The 23047-nt window shown below is 43.7% G+C and overlaps 1 protein-coding gene across 1 annotated transcript in view; it reads left to right on the top strand.

The window, feature by feature from the left end:
• The window catches only part of bckdhb (branched chain keto acid dehydrogenase E1 subunit beta), a 264765-nt gene that overhangs the window by 89912 nt on the left and 151806 nt on the right, over positions 1-23047 (top strand). The window contains exon 8 of the mRNA XM_080192796.1: positions 13274-13384. Within this exon, the coding sequence (XP_080048922.1) occupies positions 13274-13384 (111 nt within the window). The remainder of the gene's footprint in view (positions 1-13273; positions 13385-23047) is intronic.

Genomic DNA, 23047 nt, shown 5'->3' with positions numbered 1-23047 from the left:
GCCACAGCGTTAAAAAACTAAAACAGTTTCGTTTTGAAATAATTTGGACAAAATTAAAGTCACCCATAATTGCAGGTTAATGGAAGAAAGCCAGCATGGATTTCTTAGAGAAAATTGTATTTAACTCACCTGCTGGAATTTTTTGCAGAGGCCTGGATGTTGTACTTTAGGAAAGATGTGAAGTTGTTGGAGAAAATGAGACTAGTGCACATTGTGGTATTGTCAATGCAGACTCGATGGACAGAAGGGCCTTTTCTGCATTGTATGATTCTGACTCTATGAGAATGCAGAAAATCTTCATGAGCATGATTCCAAGATGAAAATTTAGATTTTGGAGAATTTAGAACTGTTTTCCTTGGAGAAGAATAGATTGAGAGGAGATTTGATAGAGATATTCAAAATCATTTGGCATCTGGACAGCACAGATGAGGAGAACCTGTTCCCACTTACAAAAGGATTGAGAATGAGAGGGCAAAGATTCAAAGTAGAATGCAAAAGAAGCAAAAGTGACATAGTTAGGGTCTGGAATGCACTGCCTGAGAATATGATGGAGGCAGGTTCAACTGAAGTTTTCCAAATGGAAGTTGAATGTTATCTGAATAGGAAGAATGTGTAAGATTATGGGACGAAGGCAGGAGAATTTCACTGCGGGCATTCTTCATTTGGAGAGCCGGTGCAGATGTGATGGGCTGAGTGACCTTCTTCTACACTATAACAATCCTGTGATTGAGTTGGATACAACCTGACTTCCTAAATTCACATTAGCTTCAAATTATTGTACTGTCCTTAGGTTAGATCATTGTTAATTTTATTTTATTATAGACCGTAATATAAAGAATTCCAGGATTCAGAATTCATCTCACTTTAAAAGTTTGGAGTTGAAGAAAAGAAAATGCCATGGGGAGGCCTATTTTTCTTCCTTGTTTTCTGTTGTGATACTGGTGTTTTATGGTTAGCCAAGTTTTGTTTTTCTGTTGAAATTTTAAGTTTTGACCTCTGATTTCTTTTTCAAGCTACGTTTTTCGACTCTTGTCAGTTCAATTCCAGGAATGTGTTCCGCGGTTAAAAAAAAACTGTTGACAAAATTTTTAATAGCCCAGCCATCCTGTTGCACTCCGATTCGTATCTTCCAACCTTAATTGTGCCTCACGAGATTAATAGGCTTCCTGCTACAAACTGAGCAAATGATATTTTCATTTCTTCCCCTAGAAAGATGCCATTTTGCCATCTTTTTACATCTTTTCCATTCTTCATTCAAATCCGGATGCTGAAACAATAAAAAATGTATTCTTGCACTGACAAACCTCTTTAGATCTTAATTTTAGATTTTATTTCTTTACTGTAACTGCAATGGTTGCAGAATTTGCTTAAATATTTAATACATGATAAATGTTTGCCCTATATTGTGGTATTTCCAGTTTATGTTTGCGAGAATACCTTATTTCCTCAGAACCTCTGTGACGTTTTAATGTTAGAAGTTTTAAGTTATTTCAGTGTCATAGGTAGGCTTACATTAACACTGCAATGAAGTTACTGTGAAAATCCGCTCGTCGCCACATTCTGATGCCTGTTCGGGTACGCAGAGAATTTAGTGCGGCCAATGCAGCTAACCAGTGTGCCCATTGAGTCTGTACTCATCACCACCCAGGCCCTGTTCCTGCAACCCTCATTTACACTGCCAATCCCCCTGACACTAGAGTTAATTTAGCATGGCCAGTCAACCTAATCTGCACACTTTTCGACTATGGGAGGAAACAGAGCAGCCGGAACCCCACCCCCACCCCATGTTGGGCAGGAGGGGAGCAGGGAAACTTTTGAAATACATCCATATCCTGTTCTGACTTTCTTTTATAACATATGTTTTGAAAATTTCAGTTTCTGTTGTGTAACTGTACAGTTCATCATGTTCATGCTTATGGGTCAAACTATATTATATCAGGAGATATTTAGTCACGACATAATCACTGTTCCAAATGTTTAATTACATTCCCAGACCCTGTTTGCTTCTGAACCCATAGAATTGGACTTCCCATTTTCTACTGAACCTTTTTTACAATTTAATAAACAAGTTATTATTTATATAGTGCTTTTATGATTTGGAAAAAAATACCAAGTACTAATTTCTCACAAGTCAGTATGTAGAGGAAGAACAGAATTAGGAAAACTGAGCAAATGCACAATTGAAAAAATAGATTTTGAGGTGATTTTTAAGGCTGGTCAGAGAGTTGGAAGGTGAAATTGTGTAACATCAGCATTTTGACAAAAACTGACTGTGTGTGGAAATGTTTCCCAGTACAGGCTTTTGGGTGCAGCCATGTGTGAAACCAGGTTGATGTGACCCCCTCGAGAGGAGTAATGCAGAGAGAGTAGAGGAGATTTGTGGTAGCTGTCCACATTGGATGCTGTCTGGAAACCAGGGATCGTTAATGTGCCATGATTTTAGGTCTAAAGCACGCCATTAATGACCATTGTGTCTGGATTTGTTGGCTCTTTTTCACAGTTACTTTGCATAGTGTGTTTTATACAAGCAATATGCATCCTTACTAGTTTCAAAACCAAACATGATTAAAGTTGGTTAACATGAGATGTTGGCTCTCATAGATCCTAAATCAGTGGTGGGCAACCTAGACTAGTGAGTGGGTTGCAAGAGTGGCTCTTCTCCATCTCGGTGGGCTGCAAGATTGAAAACGGACATGTTCACTAACTATGAAGCGCTGAATAAGGTTGAATACATTTAATAGATACAGAAAATGCTTAATCATTCCTGTATTTATACAACTGTTATCAACTTTAAATGGTAAGAACGAAAGAAATATTTTCACTTACCTTCAAATACAAAAGTAACATAAAAGAAGCACAACCTCCCCCTTCAACTGGTGTCATAATCAAGATAGTCACCTAGGGCACTTGTGTAGCTCGAATTTGCAGGGCATGCTGATTAACTGTAGTGACACAGTGGAAACACATAACTTGCACAGTCATTGTGAGAAATTAGCAAGCACCTCCCTTCACGTGCCCTTACATTACATTTGTCCTACTTTAGCGATATTGGTAGGAAAACATCTACGTAGACAGAAACCTGCGGAGTCTGGCAACACTGCCCATGGACAAATGGGTCAACAGAATGTCTCGCAGGCCTCACTCAGAATTCTGATGTGGCCCACGGGCTGCAGGTTGCCCACTACTGTCCTAATTAGTGAGAAATTTAACTGGATAAGTTGCCTTTATTTTGGAAAGCCATTTCATTCTTGTTGGATTATGGGAAAAGAAGGTTTTTTGACACAATGAACAGCTTTTAAAAATGATATACATAAGACGATGGGTCAGACCACCATTAATCACATCTGGAAAATGCACACACGTAATTTTGTAATATGTAACAATCTTTTGATTTAATTTATTTTTGTCATGTATTGAGATACAGTGAAAAGCATTGTTTCTTGAACCTTATTCAGACAAAACATACCCTTCACAGGGTACACAGGGGGAAAGAAAGGAGAATATAGTATTGCAGTTATGTAGAAACATAGAAGATAGGAGCAGGAGGAGGCCACTTGGCCCTTTAAGCCTTGTTGGCCTTTTATTACAATCATGGCTGATCATCAAACTCAGTAGCCCAGTCCTGCCATTTTCCCCATAACCCTTGATCCTATTTGCCCCAACTGCTATATCCAACCGCCCCTTGAATACATACACTCACTGCATTTTGCTGGGGAAATAATGTGGAGACTTTGCTGTAATTCTGGCCATGTGTAAAGGCCAGGAGATACTGTTTTTAAATAGACTCTGTTTGATGTAGACTTTGTTTGCTGCATTCAGTCGTGTTGTATATTTCACTCTGCCTCTGACCTGTTGGCTGTCACAGTTGCATCAATGGTACTTTGTTTAAGAATAGAATAGAGACATTCAAGCAGCAAAACTTAGTGAGAAGATTGAAGAGACAAGAGAAGGCTCTGCCCTAGGTTAAAGGACAGACTTCGAGGATTAATCCATTTAAATAAAGCCAGGTAGCCCAACGAAGTTGGATAGCACAATGTGTTAATTGTTTTATCTTATCAGAGATGGGGTTTGCCATTTGACAGTGTGATTCTGATCACCTCCATTGCTGTGGAATAAAGCCACTTACTGATTGAAATCAAACCATTTACTTTGGACTAGTATATCAAAGGACAGACTTCTTAGAGCAACTCTGACAACTACTAATGGTGAATTTATGTTAGCTGGAGCACTGATATGAAGTCATGCCTATTGGAAGCTCGTCTTACATAAACAGATAATAGTTCGATATGTCAGAACAACTTTGGAAAAATCTGAAAGTTCTGTCCATATACTTTATGTCCAAATGAATACTGTGACGTTGGAATTTCGTCGCAGTTGTTCACACCACTATCTTACAAAAGTTTGAGAGCAGAACTTGATCCTAGAATCAGATATGTTTCTTCAAAAAACATTTGAAGTTGTTCATGATAATTTGAAGTTGTCCTTCTCTGCTTTCCTCATTTCCCTTTGAAATGCTGGAAGTCTGATAGATTGGGCACTACTTTGTTTGCTATTGACGAGAGTAGGAAGTCATCTTAGTTGCTTCTTCCAGATGATATTCCTTGGAATGTTTGATTCAGAAACTGTTCTCAGTTGGGAGGCAGAGGGAATGAAAGGCTGCTTCAACTAATACACCCAGAAAGGAAATGAAAATACATTGGACCTTGTAATATGGATGAGTAACAATAAAAAGCCACATCATTATAATGACTAATATTTGTCTATTTTCTTTAACTTTAAAGGATAAACTTAGTTAGTAAGTGTGCTTAGTTACTCAACTACATTGCCATTATGATGAATCCTTTTGCATTTCTTTGGTTATTTTCCTTATATTTGCTTTTAATTATTTGTAAATTCCTTGACCTCAGGAGTGTGATATGCAAATTTGAAGGCTGATCTTGGGTTGCTGATAATCCATTAACCTCATGTTTACACTGAAAGTGTGGTCAATTGAAACAATGTTTCAGTAACAAATGTTACATGTTATATTTTTAAGTACTTGATGTAACCTGCACTTCATAGTACAAAAATATTTTCATGTATTATCAAAAGTCTTGAAACTGAAACAAACAAATAAGCACTTAGTTCTTAGTATTTTCTGAATAGACTAAAGAAGACCCTTTTTTTCAGTAACACTGCAAAAGGCCCCATTACTGGGAGACGATCATTGATATTTCTGTGGTACTTATTATGTACAACAAAACATTATAGTGTTTTATTGGACAGTGGATAACGTATAGACAGGCAGAAAACGGGAGTGAAGAAGGAAGAAAATCACCACCTAAGTGGAGGCGTTAAAGATGGCTATTGAATGCCACAAAGGAGTTGGCAAGACAATGATGCAAAGAGAAAGAGTTTAAGAGGATGGGGTAAGGTGATTAAAGTAGCTGTTAGCAACAGTGGGATGAAGTGATGTGAGGAATGACAAGTACAGCAGTATTGGGTGGCCGATGCACATGCAGGACGTAACTGGGTAAGTTTATCAGTCTATCCTAGACTGCTCAGGGAGACAATAGATGAAATTTCTGGGCCTCTGACAGAAATCTTTGTCTCTTCATTGGACACAGGTGAGGTCCCAGACAATTGGAGGATAGTGAATGTGGTATCGTTATTTAAGAAGGGTAGCAAGGATAACCTGGGTAATTATAGGCCAGTGAGCTTGACGTCCGTGGTAGGGAAATTGTTGGAGAGGATTCTTAGAGACAGGATGTATGCACATTTAGAACGGAATAATCTCATTAGTGATAGACAGCATGGTTTTGTAAGAGGGAGGTCATGCCTCATAAATTTGGTGGAGTTTTTTGAGGAGGTGACAAAAACGGTTGACGAGGCAAGGGCTGTGGATGTCGTCTGTATGGATTTTAGTAAAGCGTTTGACAAAGCCGCTTACGGCAGGTTGGTGCAAAAGGTTAAATCTCATGGGATAAAAGGCGAGGTGGCAGAATGGGTGGAGAACTGGCTTGGCCACAGAAAAAGTCTGACAACACCAGGTTTTAGTCCAACCTATTTATTTGATAATATACTCGCAAGCTTTCGAGGGGTTACCCTCTTCGTCAGGTGAATGGAGAGTTCTGGCCTCAGACAGAGCATATAAAGCACAGACAGTTTAGAGATTACTGATTAAAATGCGAATCCTTACACCTAACCTGCTGTTCAAGACCTGAAGTGGCTGATAATGTGAGTGGTAGGAGCACTGATCACAGTTTAAAGAGATGTGTATTGTCTCCAGACAGTACAGTAAGTGAGGTTTTGCAAACCCAGGCAAGTCACGGGGGTTACAGATAGTGCGACAAAAGACATGAGGCCAGAACTCTCCATTCACCTGACGAAGAGGGTAACCCCTCGAAAGCTTGCGAGTATATTATCAAATAAATAGGTTGGACTAAAACCTGGTGTTGTCAGACTTTTTACTGTGTTTACGCCAGTCCAACGCCGGCATACCCACATCTTGGCCACAGAAGACAGAGGGTATCAGTCGAAGGGTCTTTTTCCGGCTGGAGGTCTGTGACTCGTGGTGTTCCGCAGGGCTCTGTACTGGGACCTCTGCTATTTGTGATATATATATAAATGATTTGGAAGAAGGTGTAACTGGTGTCATCAGTAAGTTTGCGGACGACACAAAGATGGCTGGACTTGGGGATAGCAATGAACATTGTCAGAGAATACAGCAGGATATAGATAGGCTGGAAAATTGGGCGGAGAGATGGCAGATGGAATTTAATCCAGATAAATGCGAAGTGATGCATTTTGGTAGAACTAATGTAGGGGGGAGCTATACAATAAATGGCAGAACCATCAAGAGTATAGATGCACAGAGGGACCTGGGTGTGCAAGTCCACAGATCCTTGAAGGTGGCATCACAGGTGGAGAAGGTGGCGAAGAAGGCATATGGCATGCTTGCATTTATAGGACGGGGCGTAGAGTATTAAAAATTGGCATCTGATGTTATAGCTGTATAGAACATTGGTTAGGTCACATTTGGAGTACTGTGTCCAGTTCTGGTCACCACACTACCAGAAGGAGGCTTTGGAGAGATTACAGAAAAAGTTGATCAGGATGTTGCCTGGTATGGAGGGTTTTAGCTATGAGGAGAGATTGAGTAAACTGGGGTTGTTCTCCCTGGAAAGACAGAGAATGAGGGGAGACCTAATAGAGATGTATAAAATTATGAAGGGCATAGATAGGGTGAACAGTGGGAAACTTTTTCCCAGGTCGGAGGTGATGATCACAAGGGGTCACAGCTTCAAGATGAAAGGGGTGAGGTTTAATTCAGATATCAGAGGGACATATTTTACACAGAGGGTGGTGGGGGCCTGGAATGCACTGCCAAGCAGGGTGGTGGAGGCAGACACGCTGGGATCGTTTAAGACTTATCTGGATAGCCACATGAACAGACTGGGAATGGAGGGCTACAAACGAATAGTTTAGTTGGACCAATGAGCGGCACAGGCTTGGAGGGCTGAAGGGTCTGTTTCCTGTGCTGTATTCTTTGTCCTTTTATGGAAGGAAGTGGAGCATACAAGGTTATGGAAGGATTTGAAGCTGGGCTAGGTGTCTTAAATTGAGTCTGTGGGGCATGTGCAGGAAACAAGGAAAAAAATTTTTTTCCCCATAAAAAATTACAGTGAATAATGGAGGGGCATGTGATGTGTGGTTTCTGTATGATGTGGGAACTGGTGGACCCCAGGGTCCTTCCCAGTGACCATGTCTGTAGTAAGTGCAGGTTGCTGGAGGAGCTCCAGCTCAAGGTGGATGAGCTGGCCTCTGAGCTACAGACACTGAGGCTCATCAGGGGGAGAGAGGGTGCCATTGTCAATGGGGTGCAAGTGACATCCACCCCTGCTAGACTGGCTAAATCTAAGGGTCAGGGACAAAAGGGGGCTGCTGGGAGGAGGAAGGGGGGTGAGGAGCGGAGGCCTCAGCCTCTTAATCTGCATAACAGGTTTGAGGTTCTTGCTTCCAGTCTGGAAGAGGACGAGGCAGGTGAGGTTGGTGAGCAAACTGCACACGGTACAGTGATGCAGCAGGACATAGGCAAAGAGAAGGGGAAAAGGAACGTAGTAGTAATTGGGGATAGTGGGGTGAAGGGTATTGACACTGTCCTTTGTCACAATGACAAAGTGCACAGAAGGGTGTGTTGTCTGCCTGGTGCTCGGGTACAGGATGTCGCAGCTGGGCTGCAGAGGAATCTGGAGTGGGAGGGTGAGAACCCGGTCGTTGTAGTACATGTGGGTGCCGGCGACGTAGGCAAAGTGCGGACTGAGGATCTGGGGAGGGAGTATGAAAAGCTGGGAATGGAATTAAAAAGTAGAACCGACAAGGTGGTCGTCTCTGGGCTACTGCCTGAACTGAGTGCAGACGGGCGTAGGGTTGACAGGATAAAGGAAGTGAATGGGTGGCTCAGGGATTGGTGTCGGAGGAATGGGTTCGAATTTATGGGGCATTGGCACCAGTATTGGGGTAGGTGGGACTTGTTCAGGCGGGATGGGGTGGGTCTGAACCGTGCTGGGACCAGAGTGTTGGCGAATCGAGTAAAGAGGACTGTAGACAGGGCTTTAAACTAATTAGGGGGGGGGAGGGTGCGAGGGTAGGTGACGCTACGAGGTCTAAAGTTAAGGATAGGGTACAGGTAAGGGAAGAGGCCGAGGATGTCCCAATTGGTGGCGTTACGGCAAATAGGGTCCAGGTGAAGGCTGGGATGAAAGCGCTTTATCTGAATGCACGAAGCATTCGGAATAAAGTGGATGAGCTGGTGGCGCAGATCGACACAAATGGATACGATCTGGTGGCCATTACAGAGACGTGGCTGCAAGGTGACAGGGACTGGGAGCTGAATGTCCAGGGGTATCAAGTGTTTAGGAAGGATAGGCAGGAGGAAAGAGGGGGTGGCGTAGCTCTGCTGATTAAGGATAGTATCAAGGTGGTAGCAAGGGATGATATCGGAGCCAAAGAGCAGAAAGTGGAATCGTTGTGGGTGGAGATTAGGAACAGCAAAGGGAGGAAGACGCTGGTGGGTGTCGTCTATAGGCCCCCAAATAATGATCTGGAGGTGGGGCGGGCTGTTAACGCGCAAATAAGTGCGACGTGCAGGAATGGGACGGCAGTAGTTATGGGAGATTTCAATCTGCATATTGATTGGTCGACCCATGTTGGACGAGGTGGGCTCGAGGAGGAGTTCTTGGAATGCTGCCGGGATAATTTCCTTGAACAGTGTGTGTTGGAGCCGACGAGGGAGCGAGCTATCTTGGATCTGGTGCTATGTAATGAGGCGGGTAGAATTAGGGACCTTGCGGTGAAGGATCCTCTTGGAGAGAGTGATCATTGCATGGTGGAGTTTCTGTTGCAGATGGAGGAGGAGAAAGTGGGTTCCCGGACACGCGTCCTTTGTTTGAACAGAGGGGAGTATGGTAGGATGAGAGAAGAATTGGCGAATGTGGACTGGGGGAGCGCGTTGGAAGGTAGGTCTGCTGAGGAGCAGTGGAGGATCTTTAAGGAGATCTTTCTTGGTGCTCAGCAGAAATTTATTCCAATGGTCAAAAAGGACAGTAGGAGGAGAGGTAATAAGCCGTGGATAACGAAGGAGGTGAAGGAAAGTGTTAAATTAAAAGCGGAGGAATTTAGAGTAGCTAAGAGCAGTGGGCGAGAAGAGGATTGGGAAAGGTTTAAATGTCAACAAAGATTGACAAAGAAGTTGATAAAGGAGGGTAGGAGAAGCTATGAAGCTGGGCTAGCGCTTAATATAAAAAAGGATAGCAAGAGTTTTTATAAATATATAAAAAGGAAGAGGCTGGCTAGGGTGAACGTTGGTCCTTTAGAGGATGAGAAAGGGGAGCTAGTGGTAGGGGATGGGGATATGGCGAAGGTCTTGAATAACTTTTTTGTTTCTGTCTTCACGGAGGAGGACGTGAATAATTTGCCGGGTGTTAGCGATGGAAAGGTGGTAGGACTGGAGGGTCTTAATGACATTACTGTTACTAGAGAGGTGGTGCTCGACAGACTGGAGGGGCTGATTGTGGACAAGTCCCCAGGACCGGATGGAATGCATCCGAGGGTTCTGAAAGAAATGGCGGAGGTTATAGTGGATGCCTTGGTGGTTATTTTCCAGACGTCGCTGGATTCCGGGGAAGTGCCGGAAGATTGGAAAACAGCTAATGTTACGCCGTTGTTTAAGAAGGGTGCCAGGCAAAAGGCAGGGAATTATAGGCCGGTTAGTTTAACGTCTGTGGTAGGTAAAATGTTGGAATCCGTCATTAAGGAGGAAATTGCGAGGCATCTTGAAGGGAATTGCTTGATAGGGCAGACGCAACACGGTTTCATTAAAGGGAAGTCGTGTCTGACAAATTTACTGGAGTTCTATGAGGATGTGTCTAGGGCAGTGGATAGAGGAGAGCCGGTGGATGTGGTCTTTCTGGATTTTCAGAAGGCGTTTGACAAGGTACCTCACAAGAGGTTATTGCAGAAGGTCAGGGGACATGGAGTTGGGGGTAGGGTGTTAGCGTGGATAGAGGATTGGTTGTCAAATAGGAGGCAGAGAGTGGGGGTCAATGGGTGCTATTCGGATTGGCGGTTGGTGACTAGTGGGGTGCCCCAGGGGTCGGTGCTGGGGCCTCAGCTATTTACCATTTATATAGATGATCTGGAGGAGGGAACCGAGTGCAGGGTGTCGAAATTTGCTGATGACACCAAGATTGGGGGAAAGGCAAATTGTGCGGAGGGTGTGGAGAGTCTGCAGAAGGATCTAGATAGGCTGGGCGAATGGGCCAGGAAATGGCAAATGGAATTTAATGTTGGCAAGTGTGAGGTGGTCCACTTTGGTAGGAAGAATGGTAGGAAGGACTATTACTTACGTGGCGAAAAACTGCAGCAGGCGACGGTGCAGAGGGACCTCGGGGTCCTTGTGCATGAGTCGCAAAAACCCAGCTTGCAGGTGCAGCAGGTGGTCAGGAAGGCGAATGGGATGCTGGCCTTCATAGCGAGGGGGATTGAATATAAAAGTAGGGAGGTCTTGCTGCAGCTGTATAGGGCATTGGTGAGGCCGCAGCTGGAGTACTGTGTGCAGTTTTGGGCGCCGCACCTGCGCAAGGATATTTTGGCCCTGGAGGGAGTGCAGAGGAGGTTTACTAGGCTGATACCGGAGTTGAGGGGGTTGAGCTATGAGGAGAGGCTGAATAAACTAGGCTTGTACTCGTTAGAGTTTAGAAGAATGAGGGGAGATCTCATTGAGACGTATAAGATGATGAATGGGATGGATAGGATAGAGGTGGAGAGACTCTTCCCGCTCAAAAAAGACAGTAGGACTAGGGGGCACAGCCTCAAGATAAAGGGGAGGCGGTTTAGAACGGAGTTGAGGAGGAACTTCTTCACTCAAAGGATGGTGAATCTCTGGAATTCTCTGCCCGTTGAAGTGGTGGAGGCTGCCTCGCTAAATATTTTTAAAAAGCGGGTTGATGGGTTCTTGATAAGAGAGGGGATTAAGGGTTATGGGGAGAGGGCGGGAAAGTGGAACTGAGCCATGACAGATCAGCCATGATCTTATTGAATGGCGGGGCAGGCTCGAAGGGCTAGATGGCCTACTCCTGCTCCTATTTCTTATGTTCTTATGTTCTTATGTTCTTATGGAGGTTATAAGGTGATAAGGTGTGTGAGATTGCAAGCTGTGGTATACTGCATGATATAGTTTGACCATAGTGCAAGTTGGCGACAAAGGCATTAGTGAATTCTGACTGTACAGCAATGAAATGTGGGTTAGTATTTTGGCTGCAGAGGAGAGATGGACAAGAGATGAAGAAAATCAACTTTATTTGGGAGAGTTGAGGTTGGAAACTATGGCAAAGGATACTGAAATGCTGCAACCTGAATGTGCCATCATCTGTAACTAATGCATGTGGCTGACTTTAATGAACAAAAATAGTTAGGGCCTTGGTGACTCAGTGGACTGGAACATTGTTTTCAATTAAGGAATTTAAGGATTGTCAGACTGATGGGAATTAAATCTTCATCCTTGCTGTGCTAAATGCAAAGGTCAAAAGTGTTATTTGGGGGACAGCAGTCCATTTTTTGGTCAGCAGGAGCTTACGGCATAAAATTGCCTCTATTCTAACAGAAACTGTATTACATTGTGAGTCAATCAAAACAGTTGCATATTTAAAACAAGCAAGATGTTTCTGATGTATGAGAAGTAAAAATTTCACATTTGTACAGTTGAAGCTGTCTTCTAAGGTTTACATTGCTGTGACAGCCAACGTTAGATTAGATAGTCAGGTACTTTGCTTCATTTTAGGTTTTAAACTGTCACATCACTTAAGTAAGATTGCACACCTTAATTGCAGAATTATCTGTATTAAATGTAATTAACATAGAACATAGAACCCTACAGCACAAACAGGCCCTTCGGCCCACGAGTTGCGCCGATCACATCAACACCTATCTATAACCCCCAATCCCATAAAACCCCATATACTCATCCAGAAGTCTTTTAAAAGACCCCAGCGAGTTCCCCTCCACCACCACTGACGGCAGCCGATTCCATTAATGTAAAATGTAATTCACAAAATGGCTCGACTATATTTGATATATTCAGTCAACTGGAAACCTGATGGATTTGATTGAATCGTGTATAGACAAGTGAAATTTTCTGCTCCAGTAGAATCCCTACAGCGCAGAAGTAGGCCATTCAGCTCATTTGAGTTTGTTCCGACAACAATCCCAGCCAAGCTCTATCCCTGTAACCCCACATATTTACCCTGCTAGTCCCTCTGACACTAAGGGTCTATTTGGCATGGCCAATCCACCTAACCTGCACATCTTTGGACAATGCCTACAATCTCAGGATTTCAATCTCACAAGGATAACAAGATTCTGAACAAGAACAGTGATTTTTATAGGGTTCACAATTCCAGCATTCAAAGCAGTATTAGAAATTTAAACTGTATAGTTTTGCAGTCATTTTTCTACTGTTACAAATGGCGATAAATTTCTTGTTTCATAGGCTTTGGCTCCAGCTGAAGATAGTATGAGAAAATGTATGTAATTCCCAAAATTGACTTTTAAAGAGAGAACTGAAACATAGAGAAAGCAATAAGGAGAATCAAAGAAGAGGAAGATGGAGAAGAAAAATAAGCTTGTTCTATTTAATTCTCCCTTGTGGTTTATGTGACTTACATAAATACTCAAAACGACGACTGAAAATAAACATATTTGTTAATGTTTTAAACTGACTCTTGTTCCTTTGTAGGTTCATGTTATGAGAGAGGTGGCCAGCATGGCTCAGGAGAAGTTGGGAATCTCTTGTGAAGTTATTGATTTGAAAACCATTCTGCCTTGGGATACTGAGACTGTCTGCAAGGTTTGTAAACTATCTTTATAAAGCCAATGATTGCATAATGCGTTTTTAAAAAGAAAAAGTTTGCATAGTTTTTCAGAGGATTAACAGATGAGATTGTACTGCTTGGCAGTTTCACTGTCACTTTAATTGTGATCTAGGCTAATGCGCTCCTCTGTGTATTTTATCTGCTCACAATCTTAACGAAGAGTATAACCGATCATTGTTTCTTCAGTGGCAGATGCAGCTATGATTAACATGTGAAATGTTTTTATTTCATCCTATATGGAATTACTGCAAAAATTTGTAAGTAATGGAATATGTAAAGGTGTTTTTTAAGCAAACAAAATGTACAAAATATGTGCAGTTTACAATCAGTCCATGTATTTCACCCTGCCAGTCTTGCATTGGTTTGTTTTTATCTACTGAGCCAGGCAGGTGCTCAGATGCATTTCTGGAGATTGTATTGAAATTGCATGATAGCACCTTGTTCCAATTCTCTCCTATGAGTGTCTTGTCTTTAATTATTGTTGCTGTGGATTATTTCAATTGTAATTAAACAGCCAAGTAGGTCAGTATGCACACTGGTTTTAACTAGCATTCTCACAGTCTGACATTGCCCAAACAGTGCAGATGTCCTCACATAGGTAGCTTCTTGTTGTTGGGGATAGTTGTGAGGTCTTAGAATCCCTGTAGTGCAGAAGGAGGTCATTTGGCTCATCGAGTCTGGACCAACTCTCTGACAGAATATCTCACCCCTCCTATCCCTGTGACCCCACACCTTTATCCCACTAATCCCTCTAACCTACATATCTTGGGACACTAAGGAGCAATGTAGCGTGGCCAGTCCAACTAAACTACACATCTTTGGGTTGTGGCCAGAAAGTGGAACACCTGGAGGAAATCCACACGGACGTGGAGAGGATATGCAAACATTCACCCAAGCTGCAATCAAACCCAGATCCGTGGCACTATGAGGCAGCAGTGCTAACCACTGTGCTGCCCATGATAAAGGGCTGTTCCAATATTCGTAGCAGAATGTATTCAGAACCTATTGCAGATGTCAGATTTTTTTTAATCCAAAGAATCTTGTAATATGCTCTGAAGAATAGTTGAAACATTAACTCTGTTTCTCTTTCCACAGATGCTGCCTGACCTGCTGAATTTTTCCAGCATTTTCTGTTTTTTAAATTTCTAGCTTCAGCAGCATTTTGCTTTTACCTTGCTTTTTTGTACTGTGACTGCCCAGCCCCTTCTGTTACGTGGGATCCCCATTTACTTTGTGTGTCCAGTACCGTGTTAGCCTTTTACATGCTGGCAACGGTGCCCACATTAAAATTGGCAGATGTACTTAGATGAAGCAGTTATGATATGCTGTCATACAGCCCATTTTTTTTGCTGATTGTTGCTCAGCTCATGTCTGCATAAAACAAATTATTTTGTAAAGGCAAACATGAATTTTAAGGGTCTAGATATAATTTGGGTGTCTCAGATGATAAAAGATATTAATAAAGTAGATGTAGAATGAATGCTTCCTCTTGTGGGGCAATCTAGAACAAGAGGTCGTAGTTTTGATTTGATTTATTATGGTCACGTATTAATATAAGTGAAAATTATTGTTTTTTGCGTGCTATACAGACAAAGCATACCGTTCATCGCGAAGGAAACGAGAGTGCAGAATGTAGTGTTACAGTCGTTGCTAGAGTATAGTGAAAGATCAACATAATGCAAGGGAAATCCGTTCAAAAGTCTGACAGCAGCAGGAAAGAAGCTGTTTTTGAGTCGGTTGGTATGTTACCTCAAACTTTTGTAACTTTTTTCCGAAGGAAGAAGGTGGAATAGGGAATGTCCAGTGTACCTGAGGTCCTTAATTATACTAGCTGCTTTGCCAAGGCAGCGGGAAGTGCAGGTAGAATCAGTGGATGGGAGGCTCATTTTATGTGAAGGGGTAGCGCATTTAAAACAGAGGTGAGGAGAAACTACTTCTCCCAAAGGGTCTATGGAACTCTCTACTTCAGAGTGCGGTGGATGCATCGACATTGAGTGAGATTAAGGAGGAGATGGACAGATTTTTAAGTTAGTAAAGGGAGATGGGTCATGGAAAACAGGCAAGTGGAGTTGAGACTGAAATTAGATCAGCCAGGATCGAGGGGCCAACTCATGCTCCTAGTTCTTGTATTTTTATGTTTGAATATGTAATGTGTAAGGCTACGGACTGGGTTTTGGAAAGTGGGATTATAATGAACAGCTAGTTTTTAAAATTTTTTTGGTTGGCACAGATGCAATGGGCTGAATGGCCTCTTTCTGTGCCATAACATTACTACGGTTCAATCACCATAGTAATTCTGTTCCTTAAGTTTCATTTTGCAAGTTTAACTGAAACAGTATCATGTCTTACAGAAACGTAGCTCTATTACTGAAATGTTAGTCTTGTGTTACAAAGATACGGAAATCAAAACACTGATCAACATGAATTATCTTCAACCCTCCTTCCCTTGCCTTATAATTGTTGTTAAGGTTCTACATTTCTGTTTAGAGGTGGGATCACACTGACAATGTTGGTTGAAATTACCTTTCTGTTGCCATTTTTCAGTTAATCGTGTATGTGGGGGTAGACATAGAACTCACAGGTTCAACAATATTAATTTCAATGCACTTTTAAATTTCAAACTGTTACTGTAAGATAAATTGTATGAAATGTTGGTAGCCCAGCAGTATCTAGATGAGATGATTTGTAGGCAACGTTGCAAGAGTTAACAGCTTGGCATAGTCACAGAGATATCACCTAATCTTAACATTCAAAAGACTCCTAAACCATAAGAGCTTTACTTATGTGGTTTAGGCCTAAGTTTGATCAAATTACTGCCGTGTAATTGGTGTTAATTATTAATTATTCATTATTCTCTTTCTAAATTTGCAGTTTGTTTTGTTTGATGCCTCTTGTTATGAGCAGCATTCTTCATCTACATGCTATCTACACTCCTCAAAGTAGAAGTTGTTCACAATTTTAACACCATTTGGCTTGCTGGAATACAGGCATGCATTCCATTTAATTTTTTTCAATTAGCTCATTTTTCTGCTGAATTAATTTAAAAATTTGTTCCTCCATAAACAGCAATGTTTGTTTCTGGTGTTGCCAAAAATACATTCTTATCTAGCCTGCTGTTTTGCTTGGAGCTTTCTTTCCCTCATTCTTCTGGGTTAATTCTTACCTTTTGCCCATATTAGGTATATTCCAAAAATCTCCTTTCAAATGTTGTTTTTGCTTCTCGTATGGTGTTTGATTTCTTGGAACCAGTTACAAGTGCTGATATTTGTCACACTATATAGTTGAAAGAGTTAATAATCACACGAGTTCAAAAATCACATCAGAATGAATATCATTTTCTAGGACAGTAATTCCACTGCTTTGTAACCTTCACTGGTGCCATAGATGAGAGAAAGAAAATAAATGTTCTTTTTTTAAGACATACTCTCAGAGTGAACAAAATTTTAGTGTGGGAAAACTGTTAGATTTGTCTGGCAAGCAAGTCTGAATTCATGAAGGTGACTGCCATGCTGAGTGGTAGTGGCTGGACACTAATTATCTTATTTCTACTCTGCCAACTATTCTGTGAAACTATTTGAGAACTTATAACATTTTGGATCTGAATGCTTCATTCAGAAGGCAGTCTGCAACTATTCTGCAAAGTTCAACTAAGTTCAGCAATTCTAAATTTGAAGCCATGCTTGAACTAACAGTTTTTCAATTACAGCTTGGTTATTTTGTTTCTAATTTTTAATATTCCTTGACACATTTTGCTGTGCCTGTTCAGGTGAATTTAAAAGATCCATGGAACAAAAGAGAAAAGGCAGGAGAGCTTTGATAGTCCAATCTCCCAGATGAATGTGAAAGATCTCATGGCATTACTTTTTCAGTCAAAGACCAAGGGAATTCTTCAGTGCCCTGGCCTAACATTCTCAGCCAACAGCGTTAAAACAATCTTAACTGTTTATTGATCTTATTGCAGTTATGGGACCGTGCTGTGAGCAAATTGGCTGCCATATTCCACACAATAACGATATCTGTTTAAAGTGTTCTGATTGATAAGGGAATTAAGGGTTATGGAGAGCAAGCGGGTAAGTGGAACAGATCCACTTCAGATCAGCCACGATCTTATTGAATGGCAGGGCAGGCTCGAGAGGCTAGATGGCCTAAAGAACAAAAAAAAGCCTGGAAACAGGCCCTTCGGCCCAACGAGCCCGCGCCGCCATCTCAACACCACCAGGCCCCTCTCCACCCACGACCCTTGTCTAATAAGAACATAAGAACGTAAGAAATAGGAGCAGGAGTAGGCCATCTAGCCCTTTGAGCCTGCCCCGCCATTCAGTAAGATCATGACTGATCTGTCGTGGCTCAGTTCCACATTCCCGCCCTCTGCCCATAACCCTTAATCCCCTCTCTTATCAAAAACCCATTAACCCGCGTCTTAAAAATATTTAGCGAGGCAGCCTCCACCACTTCAACGGGCAGAGAATTCCAGAGATTCACCACCCTTTGAGTGAAGAAGTTCCTCCTCAACTCCGTTCTAAACCGCCCCCCCTTTATCTTGAGGTTGTGCCCCCTAGTCCTACTGCCCTTTCTGAGCAGGAAGAGTCTCTCCACTTCTATCCTATCCATCCCATTCATAATCTTATATGTCTCAATGAGATCTCCCCTTATTCTTCTAAACTCTAATGAGTACAAGCCTAGTTTATTCAGCCTCTCCTCATAGCTCAACCCCCTCAACTCCGGTATCAGCCTAGTAAACCACCTTTGCACTCCCTCCAAGGCCAAAATATCCTTACGTAAGTGCGGCGACCAAAACTGCACACAGTACTCCAGCTGCGGCCTCACCAATGCCCTATACAGCTGCAGCAAGACCTCCCTACTTTTATATTCAATCCCCCTTGCTATGAAGGCCAGCATCCCATTAGCCTTCCTGACCACCTGCTGCACCTGCAAGCTGGGTTTTTGCGACTCATGCACAAGGACCCTGAGGTCCCTCTGCACTGTCGCCTGCTGCAGATTTTCGCCACGTAAGTAATAGTCCTTCCTACCATTATTCCTACCAAAGTGGACCACCTCACACTTGCCAACATTAAATTCCATTTGCCATTTCCTGGCCCATTCGCCCAGCCTATCTAGATCCTTCTGCAGACTCTCCACACCCTCCGCACAATTTGCCGTTCCACCAGTCTTGGTGTCATCAGCAAATTTCGACACCATACACTCGGTTCCCTCCTCCAGATCATCTATATAAATGGTAAATAGCTGAGGCCCCAACACCGACCCCTGGGGCACTCTACTAGTCACCGACCGCCAATCTGAATAGCACCCATTAACCCCCACTCTCTGCCTCCTATTTGACAACCAATCCTGTATCCACGCTAACACCCTACCCCCAACTCCATGCCCCCTTACCTTCTGCAATAACCTCTTGTGAGGTACCTTGTCAAACGCCTTCTGAAAATCCAGAAAGACCACATCCACCGGCTCTCCTCTATCCACTGCCCTAGACACATCCTCATAGAACACCAATAAATTTGTCAGACACGACTTCCCCTTAACAAAACCGTGCTGCGTCTGCTCTATCAAGCAGTTCCCCTCAAGATGCCTCGCTATTTCCTCCTTGATGACGGGTTCTAACATTTTACCTACAACAGACATTAAACTAACCGGCCTATAATTCCCTGCCTTTTGCCTGCCACCCTTCTTAAACAACGGCATAACATTAGCCGTTTTCCAATCTTCCGGCACTTCCCCAGAATCCAGCGACGTTTGGAAAATAACCACCAAGGCATCCACTATCACCTCCGCCATTTCCTTCAGAACCCTCGGATGCATTCCATCCGGTCCTGGGGACTTGTCCACAATCAGTCCCTCCAGTCTGTCGAGCACCGCCTCTCTAGTAACAATAGTGTCATGTTTTGTGGCCATCCAGATTGAGGGAAACTGATTTAGGGACAATTTATTACTGCCAATCAGCCTAACAGCACATCTTTGCTCCTACGGTGAAGCCTTCCATTGTTTGCTGGAGCAGAGAGAGAGCTAAGATTTTACCTGTTAAAAACCTGTTTAAAATAAGTTTAAAGCACTTTACTCTTTGTAGAACTGTTTAAAGCATTTATTTATTGTATTTACTGCTTTAAGAATTCTGAGGGTGTGGTGAAAAGGCATTTGTGGACCAGCCTGCTTTAAATCAGCGCCAGGTTTAAAAGGAGGCCTGGTGTAGACAGCGGGCAGCGTCTGAGTGGGCAGCGGAGTGAGTGGGAAGCAGAGTGAGTTAATAGGGCTTAATATCAAAAAGGGCTTGGAGGAAAAAAGGCCAGGTGAGTTTGTTTGAAAAAAAACAAGGACAAAAAATTTTTTCAAAACTACTACAGCAAGAAACAAGGAAAAAAATTTTTTCCCCATAAAAAATTACAGTGAATAATGGAGGGGCATGTGATGTGTGGTTTCTGTATGATGTGGGAGCTGGCGGACCCCAGGGTCCTTCCCAGTGACCATGTCTGCAGTAAGTGCAGGTTGCTGGAGGAGCTCCAGCTCAAGGTGGATGAGCTGGCCTCTGAGCTACAGACACTGAGGCTCATCAGGGGGAGAGAGGGTGCCCCTAGACTGGCTAAATCTAAGGGTCAGGGACAAAAGGGGGCTGCTGGGAGGAGGAAGGGGGGTGAGGAGCGGAGGCCTCAGCCTCTTAATCTGCATAACAGGTTTGAGGTTCTTGCTTCCAGTCTGGAAGAGGACAAGGCAGGTGAGGTTGGTGAGCAAACTGCACACGGTACAGTGATGCAGCAGGACATAGGCAAAGAGAGGGGGAAAAGGAATGTAGTAGTGATTGGAGATAGTGGGGTGAAGAGTATTGACACTGTCCTTTGTCACAATGACAAAGTGCACAGAAGGGTGTGTTGTCTGCCTGGTGCTCGGGTACAGGATGTCACAGCTGGGCTGCAGAGGAACCTGGAGTGGGAGGGTGAGAACCCGGTTGTTGTAGTACATGTGGGTGCCGGCGACGTAGGCAAAGTGCGGACTGAGGATCTGGGGAGGGAGTATGAGAAGCTGGGAATGGAATTAAAAAGTAGAACCGACAAGGTGGTCGTCTCTGGGCTACTGCCTGAACTGAGTGCAGACGGGCGTAGGGTTGACAGGATAAAGGAAGTGAATGGGTGGCTCAGGGATTGGTGTGGGAGGAATGGGTTTGAATTTATGGGGCATTGGCACCAGTATTGGGGTAGGTGGGACCTGTTCGGGCGGGATGGGGTTGGTCTGAATCGTGCTGGGACCAGAGTGTTGGCGAATCGAGTAAAGAGGACTGTAGACAGGGCTTTAAACTAATTAGGGGGGGGGAGGGTGCGAGGGTAGGTGACGCTACGAGGTCTAAAGTTAAGGATAGGGTACAGGTAAGGGAAGAGGCCAAGGATGTCCAAATTGGTGGCGTTACGGCAAATAGGGTCCAGGTGAAGGCTGGGGTGAAAGCGCTTTATCTGAATGCACGAAGCATTCGGAATAAAGTGGATGAGCTGGTGGCGCAGATCGACACAAATGGATACGATCTGGTGGCCATTACAGAGACGTGGCTGCAAGGTGACAGGGACTGGGAGATGAATGTACAGGGCTATCAAGTGTTTAGGAAGGATAGGCAGGAGGAAAGAGGGGGTGGCGTAGCTCTGCTGATTAAGGATAGTATCAAGGTGGTAGCAAGGGATGATATCGGAGCCAAAGAGCAGAACGTGGAATCGTTGTGGGTGGAGATTAGGAACAGCAAAGGGAGGAAGACGCTGGTGGGTGTCGTCTACAGGCCCCCGAATAATGATCTGGAGGTGGGGCGGGCTGTTAACACGCAAATAAGTGTGGCGTGCAGGAATGGGACGGCAGTAGTTATGGGAGATTTCAATCTGCATATTGATTGGTCGACCCATGTTGGACGAGGTGGGCTCGAGGAGGAGTTCTTGGAATGCTGCCGGGATAATTTCCTTGAACAGTGTGTGTTGGAGCCGACGAGGGAGCAAGCTATCTTGGATCTGGTGCTATGTAATGAGGCGGGTAGAATTAGGGACCTTGCGGTGAAGGATCCTCTTGGAGAGAGTGATCATTGTATGGTGGAGTTTCTGGTGCAGGTGGAGGAGGAGAAAGTGGGTTCCCGGACACGCGTCCTTTGTTTGAATAGAGGGGAGTATGGTAGGATGAGAGAAGAATTGGCGAATGTGGACTGGGGGAGTGCGTTGGAAGGTAGGTCTGCTGAGGAGCAGTGGAGGATCTTTAAGGAGATCTTTCTTGGTGCTCAGCAGAAATTTATTCCGATGGTTAAAAAGGACAGTAGGAAGAGAGGTAATAAGCCGTGGATAACGAAGGAGGTGAAGGAAAGTGTTAAATTAAAAGCGGAGGAATTTAGAGTAGCTAAGAGCAGTGGGCGAGAAGAGGATTGGGAAAGGTTTAAATGTCAACAAAGATTGACAAAGAAGTTGATAAAGGAGGGTAGGAGAAGCTATGAGGCTGGGCTAGCACTTAATATAAAAAAGGATAGCAAGAGTTTTTATAAATATATAAAAAGGAAGAGGCTGGCTAGGGTGAACGTTGGTCCTTTAGAGAATGAGAAAGGGGAGCTAGTGGTAGGGGATGGGGATATGGCTAAGGTATTGAATAACTTTTTTGTTTCTGTCTTCACGGAAGAGGACGTGAATAATTTGCCGGGTGTTAGCGATGGAAAGGTGGTAGGAATGGAGGGTCTTAATGACATTACTGTTACTAGAGAGGTGGTGCTCGACAGACTGGAGGGGCTGATTGTGGACAAGTCCCCAGGACCGGATGGAATGCATCCGAGGGTTCTGAAAGAAATGGCGGAGGTGATAGTGGATGCCTTGGTGGTTATTTTCCAAACGTCGCTGGATTCTGGGGAAGTGCCGGAAGATTGGAAAACGGCTAATGTTACGCCGTTGTTTAAGAAGGGTGCCAGGCAAAAGGCGGGGAATTATAGACCGGTTAGTTTAACGTCTGTGGTAGGTAAAATGTTAGAATCCGTCATTAAGCAGGAAATTGCGAGGCATCTTGAAGGGAATTGCTTGATAGGGCGGACGCAACACGGTTTCATTAAAGGGAAGTCGTGTCTGACAAATTTACTGGAGTTCTATGAGGATGTGTCTAGGGCAGTGGATAGAGGAGAGCCGGTGGATGTGGTCTTTCTGGATTTTCAGAAGGCGTTTGACAAGGTACCTCACGAGAGGTTATTGCAGAAGGTCAGGGGACATGGAGTTGGGGGTAGGGTGTTAGCGTGGATAGAGGATTGGTTGTCAAATAGGAGGCAGAGAGTGGGGGTCAATGGGTGCTATTCGGATTGGCGGTTGGTGACTAGTGGGGTGCCCCAGGGGTCGGTGCTGGGGCCTCAGCTATTTACCATTTATATAGATGATCTGGAGGAGGGAACCGAGTGCAGGGTGTCGAAATTTGCTGATGACACCAAGATTGGGGGAAAGGCAAATTGTGCGGAGGGTGTGGAGAGTCTGCAGAAGGATCTAGATAGGCTGGGCGAATGGGCCAGGAAATGGCAAATGGAATTTAATGTTGGCAAGTGTGAGGTGGTCCACTTTGGTAGGAAGAATGGTAGGAAGGACTATTACTTACGTGGCGAAAAACTGCAGCAGGCGACGGTGCAGAGGGACCTCAGGGTCCTT

The sequence above is a fragment of the Carcharhinus amblyrhynchos genome, chromosome 7 (genome assembly GCF_965287045.1).
Source record: "Carcharhinus amblyrhynchos chromosome 7, sCarAmb.v2.hapA, whole genome shotgun sequence".
In the NCBI taxonomy this organism is placed as follows: Eukaryota; Metazoa; Chordata; class Chondrichthyes; order Carcharhiniformes; family Carcharhinidae; genus Carcharhinus; species Carcharhinus amblyrhynchos.
This window is presented reverse-complemented; position numbering and strand designations above follow the sequence as displayed.